At 56.8% G+C, this 19,314-nt stretch overlaps 1 protein-coding gene across 1 annotated transcript; it reads left to right on the top strand.

Annotated features, from left to right (window-relative positions):
- Positions 1-9,771: 9,771 nt before the first annotated feature.
- On the top strand, positions 9,772-18,935 carry CABP7 (calcium binding protein 7). Its single transcript, XM_081285742.1, has 5 exons — positions 9,772-10,238; positions 16,954-17,097; positions 17,873-17,985; positions 18,257-18,410; positions 18,638-18,935. The coding sequence occupies exons 1-5, from the start codon at positions 10,130-10,132 to the stop codon at positions 18,763-18,765; spliced, it is 648 nt and encodes a 215-aa protein (XP_081141868.1). The 5' UTR covers positions 9,772-10,129; the 3' UTR covers positions 18,766-18,935.
- The last annotated feature ends 379 nt before the right edge of the window (positions 18,936-19,314 follow it).

The following is a 19,314-nucleotide window of genomic DNA, read 5'->3' on the forward strand; positions in this document are numbered from 1 at the left end:
CTGGGGCCAGCAAGGAAGGGGCCTTCTTGGGGTCCCACAGGCCACCCCACAGGTAGCCACTTCTTTGGGGGGAATATGAAGGGGGCAGTTGGAGGCCCCAGGGTGACCTGGCTGAAGGGGGGAGTAGGTCAGGGTGATGGCCTTGTAGGTGGAGGGGACAGAGGTGGTGCAGCTCTGCAGCGTTTGGCAGGAGGACAGAGATTTTTATCTCCCCCACCACTGCCTCCCCGAGTAATTTGCTGATGTAGGTCGCTGGGGCATCATCTCCTGACTGAGCTGCTGCTGGGGGGTGGGAGCCAGGTCAGCCAGAAGGAAAGGGCCCACGGCCAGAGGTGTCCCAGTCACTCCCCTGGCCCCATGTCAGCCTCCTGTCTTCTTCAGCTTCTCTATACCCCCTCAAACCTGTCCTCGTTTCCCAGGGCTGCTTCTGTAAGGAACCTCCAAGTCTTTTTTTTTTTTTTTTTTTTTTTTTGCTGGGAGAGGGGGGTACCAGGGATTGAACTCAGGGACACTTGACCACTGAGCCCCATCCCCAGCCCTTTTTCATATTTTATTTAGAGACAGGGTCTCACTGAGTTGCTTAGGGCCTTCTAAATTGCTGAGGCTGGATTTGAACTCACGATCCTCCTGCCTCAGCCTCTCTAGCTGCTGGGATGACAGGCATGAGCCACCATGCCCAGCGGAACCTCCAGTTCTTGATTCATTTGACAGTCATGTATAAGCACCTACTATATGTTTTGACACTAGCTGTGAACAAAATCCAGCACCAGGCAAGAAAAGCGAGTTGGCTGTGTTACCCTGTGTTAAATGCAAACCAGGTCAATAAAGCAGCATAGGGAGGAGAGGCATTATTTATCTTTGTTTGTTTGATTTAAAGCTAGGGTGGCCAGAGAAGTCCCATTAGGAAGGTGACTTTTGAGTAAAGACCCAAAGGAGTGAGCCGTGAAGGTATCTGAGGGGAGAGCATTTCTGGACACAGCAAGTACAAAGGCCCGGAGGCAGGAAGGTGCCTGGTACTCAGCCACGAGGGCCCAGGGAGTGAGGTGAGGAGGTGGGGAGGAGGTCCTGTGGGCCCCTGTGGGCACTTCAGCTTTTCCTTGGAATAAAGGTGGGTGACATGGGATGACTGGCAGAGTTTAGGGGAGTGATTGTGGTAGATTAGGTGACCAATGGAAGATGCTAGAAGGTCAATGGGAGGGGCCTGCAGGACCACTGGATTGGGCATGTTACAGGCACCCTCTGCCCTGGTCTGTCTTCCCTCCTTCCTTCCTCTTTTCTCCTTTTGTTAATTAACCCAGCATATATTTATTGAGGGCCAAAGACACTTCCAGCCCTTGTGAACTCCATCCAAAGGACACTGCTTCTACCAACCCCTCCATGAGGCACTTCACAAGGTCTGCCCCATGTGCCAGGTCCCCTAGCCCCTCTCCAGGCCCTGGAAGGTCAGCCTATGTGCCACCTCACATGGGTGCAGATGGCGTGTGTGAGCACCCACAGATTGGGGTCCAGGGTGAGAATGTGCCTTCCCTTGCAGTATGAGATTGGCTGGGCAGCACACACAGGGTATCCCTGCCCTCCTGTGCCTCAGTTTCACCATGTGACAAACAACTGGGGAAGGGGGACTTAAGAATCCTTCCCATTTTAAAATGAAGACATTTGGGGACTGGAGATGTAGCTCAAGGGTATGGTACTTGCCTAGTATATGCAAGGCCCTGGGTTCAATACCCAGTGCTACAAAACAAACAACAACAACAAAAAAAGAAAAACAAAGACACTTTGTGGTTGCCCTGAGTCCTGGAAGCCACTGGTGTGAGGGCCCAGGACTGGGGTCCCTTGGGCAGGCAGGGACACTGGATACCTCAGGTGTAGCTACATGAGCCCTGTGAGCCCAGGGGACACAGGGAGAGACCAATCTTGGGGAACCCTCCATCCCTGTTCTCTACAGGACTGGGCTGTGAGTGTTGGGGTCCCTGTGGGCTGCTCTTCTCCTGGTGGGATGGGACCCAGACCTAGAAGGGGCTCCATGCAGATCCCTGGCCAAACCTCCCTCCCACAGCCACCCCGGAGCCCCAGCTTGGAAGGGTCTAGCAATGTGACCCGGCTAGCCTAGGAAAAGCCCCTGCCCCTGGCCCCACATGGCTCCCCAGTTTACCCCGGCCCCCCACAGTTTCTCTAATTACACAGCCATAAAGCACAAATCTCTAACGATCCAATTAGTAACACCATTACTGCTCTGTCCAGGATTAAAATTACCAATTAAACTGCTGTCGATTTTATCATCACTTAGGATCTACATGACCGGGGCATTGCAGGCATCAAGACCCATTACTGGACCCTCGGGTTGGGGGCTGGCCAGGGACATGGGCCTAGCTTGGCCCCAGGGGACATTCCTCCGTCCACCATTGAGGACTTTGAAGGATTGGGTGGCAGAGGGCTGAGGTGCTCCTCTAGCCTAGCCCCTCCCTGGGAGGTGTCTCCAGCCCAGACCTCTCCCGCATTCCCCATGGACAAAACTATCCATCTATGTCCCAGTCTCAGTACCAGGTTAATTTAAGCAACTGAGTCTTAGGATGAGAAGTGGAGGTTCCTGCCCAGTGCAGTGGTGCACACCTGTCATCCCAGCAGCTCAGGAGGCTGAGTTTAAAGATTTAAAGTTTAAGGATCGTGAGTTTAAAGCCAGCCTCAGCAATTTAGCAAGGCCCTAAACAATTCAGTGAGATCATCTCTAAATAAAATATTTAAAAAGGCTGGAGATGAGGCTCAGTGGTTAAGGGCCCCTGGGTTCAATCCCTGGTACCTAAAAAATAAAAATAAAGAAGTGGAGATTCCTCATCTGAAATCCTGTCCCCCACTCCTCCTGTCCCTCTCTCTATCATCACAGCCCTCTCTGCCCACAGGCTCAAGGTGCCAACCTCACATGATATCCCACAGCTTGGAGGGGAGGTGTCACTCTGATTGATGAGCAGGCACAGATTAGCACTGTTCCTCTCCCAGGTGACAAGCAGGTGCCCCTTTAGAGGCCCTCAGTGCTTGGTCTCAAAGCAGGGGAGATCTTTGAGCACAAAGGCAAACCTCAGGGCCCTGACCAGTATTGGCCACTCCCTGGTGGTGTACAAACAGGCTGCCTCTGGAGCCTGGACCTTCTAAAAAAGAACTTGGAATGAATGCTCAGTCTCATGCTCTCCAACCATTTCTAGGTGCTTCTAGAAAACAAGAGGGGCAGGGCCCACAGGGTGGGAGTCTGGTCAGCTGGAACTGGAAATGCAGCCAACTTGAAAACCTAGCCCAAGGGGGTCTGCTGAGGGCAGGGGTCTGTGGCATCGTGAGACACTGCAGGTATGTCTGTGCAGTCCTGGATCCCGGGTTCAGTGCCTTTGTGCCTTATTCTTTTGGTGCTCACCCTGAGAAATAGGTTACAGGTTCCCTTATTCCTTGGGGAGGTTCCCAGAATCTCAGACGTCCAATTTGCCCAGATGTGGCCCCAAGTGTGGACAGGGTTGCCACATGAGGCTACAGAGCCCACCTCATTATTCTGCGTTTTTCAGCCTCTGAGCTCACACACAAGCCCTTTATATCCCACAAAGAGATCTGGAGAGGAGGGGTCCCAGCCTCACCCTGATCCAGGGTGTCAGGATCCTGGTCAGGAGAGGCGATCCATCACCCTAGGCTGTGGCGCCTGGGCTGGCCGGAGATGGGGTGTCCTTTGGGGGAGAGGTTGACCTGGGCAGACAGTCCAGCTTCTCATCAGAGGCAACAGACTAAGACAGGAACCTAGGGAACCCAGAGCAATTAGGAGCCGTCTCGCACCTCAACTCTCACCAGCTGCCACAGCTGTCACTTAGGAAGCAAGCCTGGAGCAAGGACTAGGGCAGTGGTAACCATGGTCCCCGTCTCATCTATTTAGGGTTCTGATCCCTGGGGCAACCTCCCATCCTGTAGCCTGACCAGACCCCAGGTATAGGCTCCCACTTCCCAGAGGGAAACACTAAAACTTAAAAAATATCAGGGACAAGGACCTCTGCTGTTTCTGAGGCAGGACACCCCCAACCTCTTCTCACCTCTGCCCAGCCTCAGTTCCCACCCCCGCAGGCCCTCTTTGTCTAGAGCATGGCTTCTCACTCTGGCTGGCCCTCAGTGCTCCTAGGGAGCTATTAAGAATTTTCTTGGGCTGGGCATGGTGGCACAAGCCTGTAATCCTAATGGTTCATGAGGCTGAGATGGGAGGATCACAAGTTCAAAGCCAGCCTCAGCAAAAAGCGAGGCACTAAGCAATTCAGTGAGACCCTGTCTCTAAATAAAATACAGAATAGGGCTGGGGGTGTGGCTCAGTGGTGGAGAGACCCTGGGTTCAATCCAAAAAAAAAAATGATCTTGGTTGGGCACATTGGCACATGCCTGTAATTCCAATAGCTATGGAGGCTGAGACAGGAAGATCACAAGTTCAAAGCCTCAGCAACTTAGAGGGACCCTAAGCAACTTAGTGAGATCCTGTCTCGAAATAAAAACTAAGAAAGGGCTGGGGATGTTGCTCAGTGGTTAAGCGGCCTTGGGTTCAATCCCTGGTATGTATAAATAAACAAATGAAAGAAAGAAAGAAAGAAAGAAAGAAAGAAAGGAAGGAAGGAAGGAAGGAGGGAGGGAGGGAGGGAGGGAGGGAGGGAGGGAGGGAAGGAAGGAAGGAAGGAAGGAAGGAAGGAAGGAAGGAAGAAAGAAAGGGTCTTGCCCAGCTGGGAGTAGGGGTGTGTATGTCTGTAATTTCAGCTACTTGGGAGGCTGAGGCAGGAGAATCACCAAGTTAGAGGCCAGCCTGGGCAACTTAGTGAGACTCTCCCTCAAAATAAAAAATTTAAAAAGGGCTAGAGGACGTAGTTCAGTGTTAGAGAGTTTTCCTAGTATGTGTGAAATCCTGGGAAAACCAGTGGGAGCAGACTCTCAGAGAAGGAACTGTGCCTGGATGAACTGGTTTTGGTTTTTCCAGTTATGGGTGTCAAACCCTGCCTGGAGGGTCTGAAGCTTCACCACTTCTGGGGCCACACATCTCCCCTGTTTTGCAGCTCCACCCAGGGTACCGAGGTGAGATCACTCCTGGGCTTGGGGGAATTCTAGAGGCCACTGAGGGAGGTTCAGAAGGACCAGGCTCAGGGACAGCAGCCCTGGCACTGTGAACTTCATCATCTCGGCAGATCTGTTCAGCAGGCTGCGTGACGGCAGCATCAACCCCATTTTACAGGAGAGAAAACTGAGGCCAGGACAGGTGACACACTCAAGGCACGAGGCTAGGGACAGGAGTCAGGCTTCAGCCCAATCACTCTACCTTCTGTGCTCTTTTCCTATCCCCAAGTTGCTTCTCAAGGAGAAGGACTTTAAGGGCTTGTCCTCTTTGCCCTGTTTCCAAATATGGACTTTGTTCCCTGCTCTTCTGTACACTCCCACCACCTTTAGGAGCTGGGCCTCTGAGGGCTCAGAGAGGGTGGCCAGAAAAAGGCAGGGACCAGAACAGACAGGAGCCCCAGATTCTGGACTACACCCTCTCTCGGCCCCAGCCTGCATCTGCAAGTTCATAAATTCCATTATTCATCAAGTGATTGCATGAGTTTGCCTGGACGATGAATATTTTATTCACCTCCAGACACTGTCCCCAGCGGGTTCTTGGAACAATATTGTTCTCCAGCCAAGGAGCAGAGGCCAGAGCCTCTGCTGTCACTAGACACCCCCTCCCTGCCACCTGTACCTCCTCATCTCCCAGGACCTTCTCTCTCAGCAGGCCCCTTGGTTCGGGCAGGGCTGCAGTCAGTGGTCTAGGCATGACCTTGGACTTGGTGCTTACCCGCCCTCCACTTTGATTTCCTCCTCTGGACAGTGGGCTCATGGATCTCTTTGGCAGGCTGTCCAGGGGCCCTCTACTATATCATCTTCCCCTGAAGGACCCTGGGTTCTTCTGGGAGCTCTCCCTGGTGCTGAACACAGGTGGCAAGAGGATGCGGGTGTTGGATGAGAGGTCTAGGAGGGGCCTGTGCTGGTCTTGAGGAGAGAAAGTTCCAGTGTCCTGGGGGGAAGTTCCCAGTCTCGGGAGGATAAGGACCAGGCCAGTCCTTGGAGAAAGGAGTTTGGTCTCTGGACACTGTAATTCCCCCTTGCCTTTCTGCCACTTGGGGAAACCCAGAGTCACAGGTTTCAGTGGATCGCCTTTCCTGTTATCTCTAGCCCTCTGAGCCAAAGATTAGTAGGTGAGGTCCATTGAGCCTCTTCTTGGGGAGGCCCAAGGCCCGCACATCTTCTGGTGGGCACCCAGGGAGTGCAGTGTGACAGCGGCAGCACCTTCCCCAGATGGGGGAGCGACAGACATAATTCACACCCTGAAATCATGCCATCTGCTCCCATGACGTGTAGAGGAGAGGACAAGACTGCCCTGCCGCAGGGCGGCTGGGTGAACAATCATTCCATTCATTGTCTCATTCATTCATTCAACAGATCATCTTCCCAAGCTCAGTTCAGCCCTGTGCCAGCTATGAGGAATGGGAGACCCTGGAGGATGCAGACCCAGACCCTGCCCTTCTGAGCTTTTGCCCACCCTGGTTCCTCTCCCTGGGTATCAGATTTGTAATAAGAGCCACCAGATTCTGTGTTCTGAGCACTTTACATGCAGGATCTTATTGTTCATTCAAGGGCTAGATGTATTCCCATTGAATAGATGAGTAAACTGAGACTCAGAGAGGTCACACAGAAAGCTCTGCTTCTCCATGTAGAGCTCTGACTGCTCATGACACTCACTGCCTCCCTGACTCCTCGTTCAGAGACTTTTCAAATCCTGCCACCATGTTTCTCTCTAAAAACACCTCCCCAAGCCTTTCAGCAGAGCACATGAACTCCAGTCTTGCGATACTGCTCAGCCCTCTGACCCTTGCTCTGTGAGCCCAGCTGAAAGCAGCTCTATCCTCTGACTTCTGGTCTGAGATGTAGGGCCTGGCACCCAGGGTCTGCCCAATGAACCTTGGTACACAGCAGTGGAGGGCTGAGGAGGTCAACAGTGGTTCCCAGAGGCAGCAGGGCTCCAGCTGAGCCTGGGAGAGCACAGAGAGATCAGCATGACCCAGCCTGCTCCCTGGAGTCCCTGTGTCTGACCTGGACTCCAATCCCCCAGCTCTGCCTGTGGCTGTATAGCCCAACCTGGTCCTTTCGGCTCCCTCAGCAGACATGTCCTTGCCTGTGAACGGGGGCAAGGCATGATAATGGGGGCTGGACAGTACCATGCACAGCCCGAGGGTGTCCCATGTATTCCCCAATGAGTCAGAAAGAGGAACAGATATAGCTGTGGCATGTGGAGGTGTGGTGCTGATCAGCAGCCCCCACTGTGTGGAAAGCCAGCATCATGGGCTATGGCTTTGCATCAGGCGAGAGGACAGGGACTGAGTCACCAGGGGACTGGGATGACAAAGATGGCCCAAATAGTGGGGTGCACCATAGCGTTAGAGCTATAATCCCCAGCAAGCCATGCACTTTTGGCCTGGAAGGAGATGGCCTCGGGGAGTACCCTGGTCACAGGACAGACAGTCAGACCCCTTAGACCAGACAGACCAAGGCCAAAATCTGGGGGGAGGCTCATGTCTCCATGGATATCCAGATCCTTCCTCAGGACAGACTCACAGGGCCTGGCCATCCTCGGGAGGCTCACTTGATTTGTGTTTGATTCACTCAGGGACTTTTTCTGTCCCTTCTTTTTGAAAATTCCCCACCCGGGTGGCAAAGCCAGGAGCTGCAGAGGACTCAGGGAGAGCTGCCCCTCCATCAGGCGAGTGCCAACGTGCTCTGCAGCAGCCTCCCAGGGAGTTGCTGGGAGCTGAGTTTCCTGCCAGCCCCTCAGCCCTCCCTCAGCCCAATTTCCAACTGGCTGGCTGGGCCAGGGCAGCCTGGACACTCAGCAAACTGAGTACTACTGCAGCTCATGCTCTCAATCAATACTCAATGCTATAATTATTATTAATTCATATTCCTGGGGGTTCATTCTAATAAGAAACTCCCAAGAGATGGAGGAAGGCACTCATATTTTTTTAATTTGTTCATCCTCATTGCTGCCTGAGGGTGGCATTGCCACTCTCATTTCACAGGTGGGCAAACTGAAGCCCTAGGAGGTTAAGGGGCATGATTAAAGTACTATGGCAAAGAGGAAGCAGAGGGAGGAGCCAGGTCTGAGTTCTTTCTTCCTCCCCTCTCTGCTGCATCAGAAACCCCAAAGGAGCTCAAGCATTCAGTTGTATAGGTGGACAGTCAGACAATGGAACAGGTGGGAGAGGAGAGCTTTGGGGTGGGGACTTTGTGGGGCCTCTCACACCTCCAGCCCCAGGTCTTAACAGGGTCTCCCCCCATATGCCTGGGGAGACAGATAGATGGACAGCTGGGGTCTTTCCTGGATCCTCTGCAGGTTGTGGGTGCTACTGGAGTAGCCCAAGAAGTGCTGAGGCCCAGGACTGGCTTACTGAGTCCCCTCTCTCCAGGCCTGGAGACAGGGATATGATTAATCAGCGACAAAAGCAGAAACAAGCAGAAAAATTTAATCAGCTTGGGAAGGGCAGGGCCGGGCAGGGCTATGGCAATCAGCTTTCCTGCTGGGGCCTTTGGCTGATTGGACCCAAGGGGGCAGGGAGATAGTTCTGCTGGGGGCTTCACAGATAAGACCTAGACTGAGGCCAACCCAGGTCAGAAGGTCATCATCCTGTATACACCCAGGGCTCTCCCAGCCCAAGGACTTGCACATGTGGCCCCATCTGCCCATAGGCTCTTGCCCCTTCCCCCTCCCCTGCTAGTTCACAACCATGGCATACACAAGTGACCAACACTCCTAACACTCATCCATCTACACGTAGATGGAAAACACATGTACGAACACTGGTGGCACATGTACACTTTGAGAAAAAAGATATACGCATGCACATGCTGCTCCCTCAAACACTTGCCACCCCCCACCCACACCCCCACATGCTCTGGGCCTAGGGAAGCCCTGCATGCACATTAGGTGTGACTTGTAGCCACTTGAACACACAGGCCCTTACACCAGACCCCACAGGCTTGAGGCCCCATCTCTGTCCCTCCCTGGCCCTGAGGCCATGAGACAGATCAGGGCTCCCCATTTGCAAATGGAGTGACAGAAGCTCGGGGAGGATCCAGGACTGGGGCCCCATTCTGGGGAACAAGGTCAGCTGCTAATGGCAGCCACAGGACAAGGAAACCTGCCCCAGACCTGTCCCCTTCTCCTGCCTACTGCCCACATTCTATGACCTTGGTCAACGTCCTTCTCTCAGCCTCAGTTTCCCTACCTTGAGCTTCTCCTGGCACCAACACCAGGCTACTTCTTGAGGAACCAGGCATCTGGGACTAACCTCACCTTTCTGGATCTCTGGTCCTCAGTTTCCAGGTCTCAGCTCCTGGGGGAGGGGGGCAGGGACTGTGGGGGAAGGTGGGTCAAGGGGTTCGAAGGAAGGGCCCCATCCTAATTCACCCCCATCCTGGTCCTGGTGGCTGCGAATGTGAGGTGTGGGAGACGAGAAATCTGAGGGAGACCTATGGGAAAAAGGAGAATCCGGGGCCGAAGGGAGGAAGGAGCCCGGGAGGGCTTGGGGCTGCCGCTCAGGGGCCGGCGGCGGGCAGGGGCGGGAGGGGGGAGCGCGGAGGGGGCGGGCAGGCGGCGGGCGGGGGAGGCGGGGAGCGCAGCTAGCGCGGCACAGAGCGAGCGAGCGAGCGAGCGAGCAGGAGAGGCGGCGAGAGCCGGAGCGGCTGGCCGGGCGGCCGCGCCGGCGAGCGGACGAGCCAGCCGCGAACAGCGCGGAGCGCGCGGGGCACTAAGGAGCGGGCGCGGCGGGCGCAGCGCGCGGCGGCCGGAGCCGAGAGGCCGGAGCGGCGCCGCCCCCGCCGCCCCTGCGGGGCCCCGGCTGGGAGCCCGAGGAGGGAGGGGGCGGCATGGCCCGGCGGCCCGGGGCGCGGGGGCGTTAGGCCCCCGGAGGGGCGCCCCTAGCCTCGCGCCGCCGTCCTCCGCAGCCGCGCGCCCCGCCCGCTCCAGCTGCCCCGGGGGCCACCGGCGGCCCATGAGCCCCGGCCTCAAAGTTTGCGGCGGGCGGGCGGGCGCGGAGCCTCCAAGATGCCGTTCCACCCGGTGACGGCGGCGTTGATGTACCGGGGCATCTACACCGTGCCCAACCTGCTGTCGGAGCAGCGCCCCGTGGACATCCCTGAGGACGAGCTGGAGGGTGAGTGAGTGCCCCGTCGGGACCCCTGCCCGCCGGCCCTCCTACCTGTGCGCCCAGGTGAAGCGCCGGCTAGGGGCGCAGCGGGGCGGGGGGCTGTCCGCAGGTACCGGCAACCAAGTGGACCGCTCCAGCGAGCAGCTGCGGGGAGGCAGGATCCGTTCGCACCCCTGGGCGCCGCGGTGAGGGTAGCCGAGGCGGAGGGGCGGCCCAGCCCCTGGCCGCGTGGTCCCCTGCGCTGCGGAAACTTGCCGGGCCCCGCAGCAGGGTCACCGGGCCGCGCAGCCCGCGGTGACGGTGCGGCAACGCGGTGGACGGGGGTGGGAGTCCGAGCTACGCCCCCCGCGCTGGCCGGGCCAGAGTACCCGCATCCCGATCCCCTCCGCGGCGCCCGCCCGTGGCTCTGCGCTCGCATTGACATTCCGCTCGTGTCGCTTTAAAAATCCAATCTGCTTGGGCAGCCGGAGAAGGGGAGAGGGCGACTGCCCTGCTCTTGCGGGTTGTGGGGCTTCCCCCAGCCCCTTCTGAGGCGGTAGCCCCTTCCCCTCAGCTCTGCGGGGACCCCCCAGCCCGGAGCGCCCGGAAGGCGGCCGGGGAGGCGGTGGCCACAACAAGTGGCCGGATTGGGCGGCTCAGTCGCGATAGCCAAGCTTAGAAGGGAAAGGCAGAGAGGCAAGGACCCAAACCTGCCCGTTACCCCAGTCCCTCGGTCTCTCAGACATGAATGGGGACCGCAGGCAACTGTCTAGAAGAAATCAGAACAGGCGACCGCAGCTGGGGTCCTCAGAAAGAGTGTTCTGGGGAGCAGTAAGACCCCTAGGGCCTGCCCAACTCTTTCCCTGCTGAGGTGGGGGGAGGTGCTCATGATTCCCCTCCCCCAGGCCTCCTGGTGCCCCATATGGAGTGGAGTTGGGGGGCTCTTGGCTGATGGGAGTCTTGGCCTCTTCGGATCTGCTTGTCTGCTGCTGGGGGAGGGGCTGAGATCACCTCAAGGATGAGCCTCTCTGGGTATCTTGGGTTGAAGGGTCTCTCAGATCTGGGGTCTCATTAGGGCCGATTAATGTACAACCTAGGGAACAGTGCAGTTAGGGATGGTGGTGGGAAGCCATGAAGGGAGTTCCCTCCAGGTCCCTAAGCTGGAATGGGGCAGATCTTTGGGGAGTCAGACTGGGTCTGGGGAAGATCCAGAGAAGGCAGACACCACCACACTCACTGCACCACAAGACCAGGAGCCACCTGCTCCTCACCAACAACCCACACAAACCCTTGGGTTCTAGGAAAGCTTTGGAGACCAGGTCTGGGCTCTGGTGCAGGCAGGAGAGATGGAGGGACACTGGTTTCCCTGCCCTGTCCTTATCATTCATTCCCAAAGCCCAAGTCCCACCCTCTCTAGACCAAAGCCCATGGTTCAGAGCTTCGTCTAGGGCCTGGGAAAAGAAGGGGGCATGATGAGGGGCAAGAGGCAAGGGAAGGGGCATAGGCCATCTTTTTCCCATCTTCATTCCCTCCTGCCTTGGGCCAACCAGACCTCCTGCCCGTTTCCCCCTCCAGAGACCCTCATCCTGGTCATTTCCTTCTGGTCACTCAAACAGGGGGCCACATGCTTCCCCACACCCCAGGCAGCTTTTACCTCATTCCCTTCCCTTGCTCCAAGCACCTCCAACATGACCCTGGCACCCCAGCTCTAAGCCTCATTGGGTCCCTCCTTCCCTGATCCTCAATCCTGGAGTGCATGCTCTGAGAGAATCAGAGAGTGGGCCGGGATGCAGGGGTGAGTGGGCCACAGGGTGGGCAGTCCAGGGGCAAGGAGGCTGCAGGCTCCCCTTGGGCCACCTAGCCGACATGTTGGCAGGAGCCCAGTGGCGTTAGTCACCATCACACCAAACACACTCCCTGCTTCTCTCCCGCCCCCTTCTCCTGGGCCAGCAGAGGGGCCCTAGTGCAGGGGGCACCTGAAGGGCAGGGACCTCCCTGAAGCCATCGGGTGGAGGGCATGGGACCAGCAGATACCAGGGTGGCTCTGGGCCATCTCCTGGCCTGTGGGCATCTACAAATGAAGACACAAAGACTGACTGACCCTCTTCTCCGCTGCAGGAACCTCAGAAGCCCTCGAAGGTCCTGGGCTCCTTGCAGGGGTCCTTGAATGCCAGGGCAGGGTAAAAAGAGTGGCCATCCCTGGCACCGATCCCTTTTCTGCTGCCTCTTTAGTGCTCCACTGGTGCTCCTTCCCTGGGACTGTATGGATAAGACCCAGGCCCTTGGCTGGGAGGAGGCCCTTCGTGGGGGAGCCACATGTGCCAGAAAGAGGGAGCCAGGCAGACTGGGATGAAACACTGCCGTTTGTGCCTGCCTTCATTGAAATCCAGGGGGCAGTCAGTCTGCGTAGGGAGGAAGATGAGGAAAGGAGATGGGGAGGGCAGCCTTAGGATGAAGGCTTCCCAACCAGATAAAGCTAAGTTCAGATCTCTGTACCCTCTGCTCATGGAGTGACCTTGGACAATCTCTTGCTTCTCTCAGCCTTGTTTTCCCTGTATGTAAGGAAGGGGTTGATGTTGCTCTCCAGGGGGGTCCTGCAGGTAGAAGATGCATTGAAAGTACTCAGGACAAGGCCTGGCAGCGTGTCAGGGGTCCCACCATCACAGCAGGGGAGATTGAAGAGGGGACGCTGGAGGAATATAAGCCTGGAGTGTGTAGTGTCCGTGAGGCGGGGCTGTAGGGTGTTCAAGAAACTGGGTGAGGAAGGCAAGGTGGGGGGCTAGGTCTGGCAGAAGCACTTGGGAACCTGTGGCCCTGGGGAACTCTGGATGGCAGTTGATAGGGTAGGGGCATGGCTGGGCAGAGCTGGTCTGGGGCCTACGCAGCCCCACTGAGGGAATGGGAAGAGCTCCGTCACATTCCCTCTGTATGACACACTATGGCTGCGAAGCACCCCGGTTCTGCCAGGCACCCACAGCAGAGGCCTCCAGGGGTCCCAAGGCATCAGTGGGCTTGAGCACCTGAGGGTGGGAATGAAATAGCTGCAAGCCATCACCCTTTCTGGCCAGAGACAGGAGAAAAGAGTATGTAGGCAGGGAGATGGCCACCCGGGCAGGGTTTTGGGGTTGTCCAGGAAGACACTGAAGACTGCATTGAGAATGGCCAAGTGGGGACCTTCTGGGGAGGAGGAGCCTGGGTAGTCTCCTTTCTGCCTCTGGTCCCTGCAACCTGAGCCCAGCAGCCGCCTCTGCACAGGCCAAAAACTCAGGGAGGCTGAAGAGGTGGGGCGCAGGGCCAATGCCGCGGAAATGACAGCCTCTGCAGAGAATGGACACTGCCCCTTCCAGTGACCTCCATTCCGTGCCCCTTCTCTGGACTCGGGCTCTCTTGACAGAGCGCTGGTGGCCTTTGGGGCCTGCTAGGGACTCAGGCCCTGACATAACTCTACAGGTTACGGAGGGGGCTGGGGGATGTTAGCCTGGGGTGTCAGGTGGGGTACAATGTTAGCCTGGAAACCCGGTGGCCCTGCCAGTCCATTCCTGAGCCAGGCATCCCCATGCCAAGATGGAGCACAGCAGGTTTACCCTGGCCTCATGCGGCAGGAAGAGAGCAAGGCTTTCGGGGAAATGTGCTAGGCTGTGATATGTTGATGGCACACAGTGACTGGGAGTCATGACATCTATGCCTCTCAGGGACCACCTACTCCTTATTCCGCCCCCTACACACACAGAGGCCAGGCCTCAGCCATCAGGCAGGAGTCTCATCCCCATTTCACAGACCAGGCACCTGAGGCTCTGAGAGGGAAGTGCCTTGCCCAAGTCACCTGGCTCGGAACAGCAGAGCCAGAACCTAAGCCCAGGCCTTGGGTCCTGGCCCCAGCAGTGGGCAGACCAGCTTGGCATCCCAAGTTCTCCCTCTCCTTCTGGCACTACCATCTGGGACAGTCTGATTTACAGGCCTGGCCAGCACTTACACGCTTGATTTTCTTGCTTAATCATCCCAGAAAGTCCCATTGTACAGGTGAGCAAACTCAAGGTCACCCAGCCAGGGTAGAGGAGGTTGGGTTTTGAACCTGGGTCTGTGTGATATCAGGATGCCTCCCTGACCAAGGAAGGTGGAGCCTGAACTGGGTCTGTGTGGGCACAGGGGCTTAGTGGGGTGACGGGGCTCCCGGACTGTGGTACGAACTGGTTGTGCAGTGAAGGGTGCGTGAAGGGACACGTGGATGGGGAGGTGGAAGGCTGTGGATTTACCTAGTGGCCTTGGGAGGTCAGTCCTGCCTGAGACATGGCCCTGGGACCTGCTGGGCTGCCTCAGAGCCTCTTGTCCGCCTGCCTTCCTTCCACTGCCTCTGCTCCTGTGTGGTGCCTTTCCTCAGGGTCTCCAGGGAAAGGAGTTGGGTTCCAGTTGAGGCAGCTCTGGCAAGGTGGAAGGAACATCTGGGAACTCAGCTCACGGGAGGGATGAAGGGGGCTGCCTCTGCAACTTTCAGTGTCCAGGGCTTTGCCAGCCCACCCTGAGATGCCCAAAGAAGACTGTAGAGAGGGGGAGACCAAAGACTTGGAGAAACGTGGTACCCGATGCTGGGTCCCCCTGCCCCAATCAAGTCCCTGGGTTAGCGGCCCGAGGGTGGTCCTCCACCTCTGCCTTTGCTCCATTTCCCTCTTCTGTGGATGGCTCACAGGGTGGGTGAGGGTGCTGCCCTTGGAAGGCTGGGCAAGGGGACAGGCAGCCTCCTCAGCCTCCCTTCCTGCTTCTTCCCATTGCTGACTGTTAGCAGGCTCCGAGTGACGGCCTCACGTCGAGCGGTGCGGTACATGAACTTCTGCTCAGCTGCTTTCTCTGTGTGCCCCCGTGGGTGGGTCCCCACATCAGTTATTCAGTTTCGTCATTCATCCAGCAAATGTTTATGCTTGAGTGACAGGCCCTGTCTCAGGTCATGGGGATAAGTCATGACTAAGATTCCCCCGTTACAGCAGTCATAATTCACCGTTCAGTGTGGGGGAAGAGCAGGTCTTTGGGGCCCCAGAGGAGAGCCAAGGTCAGGCAGGGGCAGGGAGGGCATTAGGGAGATGGACTGTCCAGGCTGAGAACTGGGGCTGCATGGGAGGTGGCAATAGGGAGAGGAAGAGCGTTCCAGGTAAAAGGAGCTGCATATTCCTGGAGATACAGCAATGCTGATGTCCAGGCCTGAGAGGGGCCCCTGGGGGCTAGAGTTCAGTACTTGGAATGGCCAGAGCCTAGGGCTGGGTTGGCACTGTCCAGAAACCCACGTGTGTTTGTGTGTGTGCGTATTTGCCTCCATCTCTACCCAGAGACTCCCAGGCTCTTCAGAGTGAGCCTTGTGGGTGCCATGCCTGTTACACACTCTGGTCAGGGGGAGCACACTGCTTCCTTGGTGGCTTAGGAAAATGCTTGGTGGGAGTTGGCCTAGAGTTTCCAGAGTCTAAAGTTTGCAGAAACCCTGGGCCTGGCCCAAATCTCTCAGCTCAGCCGTTTCCCTAGCTCCAGATTCTCAGCTTTCCTTGAAATGTACCTAGGCAACTCGAGGGGCTTCCCTGTGTTTGTCTCAGACATACTTGTGAGACTCTGACCTCAGCTCAAACCATCTGGCTGTAAGCCATGGCTCCTGGTCTGTGGTAGAACCAATAGGCTGAGCTGGGCTCCCCTGTCCCCCAGAGACCAAGGAATAACCCCAAAGTGTAGGATTCTTAAAGCAGTTTTAGGATTCACAGACCCCGGCATTAAGTCCTGGATCAGCCTGTCCAGAAGCTGGCTGCCCAGCCTCTTCAGGACTCAGTGTCTAGGTGGGGAGCACGGGGGCATTCCTGTGTCTCTAAGGAGTTCAACTCTGCATGCTGAAAACCCACCCATGGGACAATTTAGGCAAAGGCCAGCAGGCTGCTAAGTGAAGAAAGACCTCCAGGGAACTGGAGCTAGTGGACTGAGATTTGTCCCCCAGAGGGGCCCTTTGGGGCTGTGATAATTAAAGAAGCAGAGGAGGAACAAAGGTGAGAAATTAGGACCTCATTCATGGTTCCTGGATGTCATCCTCGCATCATTCCACCCATTTTGCTATGGGTGAGACTGAGGCCGGTCCAAGGTCATACTCTGCAAGTGTGTTGTTCCCCAACTAAGTGACCCAGGTTCTCAGGCCTCAGTTTTTCCCTCTGTGCAATGGGGAGGAGACTCCCACATCTGATCTAGCATGAGCCTGGTGGGGCCCCTCCACCCCACCTCTGTCTTCCCCGAAACTGGTAGGCAGTATGTGCCCAGCTGGGAGCCCATTAGCTGGAGCTGCTGACGCCTCATGTGGCTGTCATTAGCGAGTGCTGGCCACTGTTAAGGAGCTGAGTCTTGGGAGGAAGCTCAGGAGGTGGGGATGAAGGAGAGAGAGAGATGGAAGGGGTGGGAATGAGAGGAGAAGCCCTGGCCTGGCAAGCCTGGCATCCTCCCTGTACCTACCACACGGGGGCGTCGTGAGCTCATCAGGAGAGGCTCTGGGAGCCTGGCATGGTCAGACTCCAGGGGACAGTCACCGCAAAGGGCCAGGTACTCCTTTGCAGCCTGGCTCGGCCTGCCCAGAGACCCCAGAATACAGCACCACTAGTGAACCCTTGGGCCATCCTGTGACTGTTTCTCACCAGATCTGCATATTTTGGGTTGGTTGGATCCCAGGGGTCTGACAAGGGGGCTGTTGGGGACAGGGTTGAGGTTCCAGACTGCTCTGCTCCCCCCACAGAGATCCGCGAGGCCTTCAAGGTGTTTGACCGTGATGGCAATGGCTTCATCTCCAAGCAGGAGCTGGGTACGGCCATGCGCTCCCTGGGCTACATGCCCAACGAGGTGGAGCTGGAGGTTATCATTCAACGGCTGGACATGGATGGTGAGCCCTGGCCCTTTCACCTGGGCCCCAGGGATGGGGGAGGGTCTGGGGCCTGAGTCACTGAGGCTTAGTCTACCCTGGGCCTCTTATTTCCCCTACTCCAAGCCACCCCAAAGTCTGTTGCAGGTTGTAGCCAGATCTGGCCCCATTTCTCACCCTGGAGAATCGAGGCCAGATAGCCCTAGCCACATGCAGGGCTCAAAGACTGCTCTTCTCATCTCACTCTGTAGACTGAGAAATATGGAAAATTGAGAGTTTATAATAAATATATCCCCAGCTTCCACCATCCCAAACAAAATCATTGAGTTGTTTTTACCACTTGACATTTTATTAAGGAAAAATTCATGAGAAAGACCAATAATGCCAAGTCCCCTCTGCTTCATCCCACCAGAGACCTCAAGAGAGCAGGTCACCCCCTCCTGAACCTCATTTCCTGCCTGTATGGCGGAGGCGATGTCTGGCCCTGTACCGGCCCTGGTCAGCAACAGGGTGCTGGGGAGCCCTGGATGGTTTTGTGTAAACTGAGTGAACTCTGGGGCCACCTGCTGCTCTCCACCTCCACCCTCCCCCGTGGGGCCTCATCACACTTGGTGGTCTCCATATTAGCCCAGAGCGTGGCATGTTAGGTGCCCCTGAAATTGACTCAAGACTTAAAAAGGGCACTTACCTGATATGCCAGGACTCCATCCCAAGTCCCAAAGGAGGGCAGGAACTGCCCTGCCCGCCCCAGGTAGGTTTCAGCCTGACAATCTGATTGGACCTGTGCCCACTCTAGGTGATGGCCAGGTAGATTTTGAGGAGTTTGTGACCCTCCTGGGACCCAAGCTTTCCACCTCGGGGATCCCAGAGAAGTTCCATGGCACTGACTTTGACACTGTCTTCTGGAAGGTATGTCCTGGTTGGTTGGGACTCAGGGCTTTGGAGAGACTTAGGGGTTTGTAAAGGGGAGATGACCACTCCAGGCTTCTGTCCGCTGCATGTCTTCTCTATTGGGGGGCCATGGGCTCACTGGGAGAGGCAGGTGTCGGTCAAGGATGCCGTAGGAATGAAGCAAGAGTTTCCAGTCCTTCAGAATCTGGAGGACCGTCCTTGGGCTTTTGTGACTGCAGGGTGTTGGGTGGGGTGGTGGCCAGAGCACTGTTCCTCCTCCTGCCCCAAGTGCGACATGCAGAAGCTGACGGTGGATGAGCTGAAGCGGCTGCTCTATGACACCTTCTGTGAGCACCTGTCCATGAAGGACATAGAGAACATCATCATGACAGAGGAGGAGAGTCACCTGGGCACAGCCGAGGAGTGCCCTGTGGATGTGGAAAGTGAGTGACAGGCCCCTGGGACAGCTCAGCCACTTGAGCAGAAGGACATACCAGGGGTTTGCAGAGTGGGGCTGGCAGGGTGGGGGGTGGCTTCCTGTGTGTCCCAAGCTTTGTGTCCCTGTGTTCCCATGGGTTGAGACTGCGTGCCAAAGTGTAGGCAGCTTCTGATTCTACCGCTTTGTGTCTCCTTCTCTCTGCTCCCTGGTGCTCCCCGTGGGTGGCCGCAGCCTGCTCCAACCAGCAGATCCGCCAGACATGTGTCCGCAAGAGTCTGATCTGCGCCTTCGCCATTGCCTTCATCATCAGCGTCATGCTCATTGCAGCCAACCAGGTGCTGCGCAGCGGCATGAAATAAGTGCCACCTGGGCACCTGGTCTGGCACGTGCAGTGCTGGGCCCACTCCCACCCACCACCACCTGCAGCCCTTCTCCCTCAGCTGGCTCTGGACCAATATCCTGTGTATTTCAGGGCCTGGACGTCTGGTGACCCCCACCCCTCTCACCCCATGGCCCTTGCATGGAGCTGTGGCTAGGCTGCGGAGAACCTGGTGGTGGCCCCGAGGACGGCCCCCGGCCCCTACCCCTACCTAGCCTGTATGTAGCGCTAACTCTTCCTGCTGTCCAGGGGCTCCTGGGAAATGAGGGCCTTGTACAGGAACCCCAGGACCCAGCCACTGCTGTGGTCCCTGTGCCCAGAGAGGGCACCTGCCTACCACAGCTCTAATCCCTGAGGTTTTCCAGAGCTGTGGGCAGGGTGGAGGAGGTGGGGGCAGAAAGCTCCTCTAGAGAAGGAAACAAGGCTGGGTCTCTTGAGTCCTTTCCTCTGACCCAAACTAGCCCTCCTCCCCCATGTACCTGCTAGGGCCTGAGCCTGCCCATTTCACAGGTGAGGAACCTGAGGCTCA

Source organism: Spermophilus citellus, assembly GCF_964194105.1.
Source record: "Spermophilus citellus genome assembly, chromosome: 3".
Classification (NCBI taxonomy): Eukaryota; Metazoa; Chordata; class Mammalia; order Rodentia; family Sciuridae; genus Spermophilus; species Spermophilus citellus.

Bases quoted from the DNA above. Each gene is read 5' to 3' on its own strand.
- CABP7 (XM_081285742.1), top strand. From the start codon at position 10,130: ATGCCGTTCCACCCGGTGACGGCGGCGTTGATGTACCGGGGCATCTAC. The intron at 10,239-16,953 runs GTGAGTGAGTGC...CTCCCCCCACAG, and splicing joins CCCTGAGGACGAGCTGGAGG to AGATCCGCGAGGCCTTCAAG. The intron at 18,411-18,637 runs GTGAGTGACAGG...GGGTGGCCGCAG, and splicing joins GTGCCCTGTGGATGTGGAAA to CCTGCTCCAACCAGCAGATC.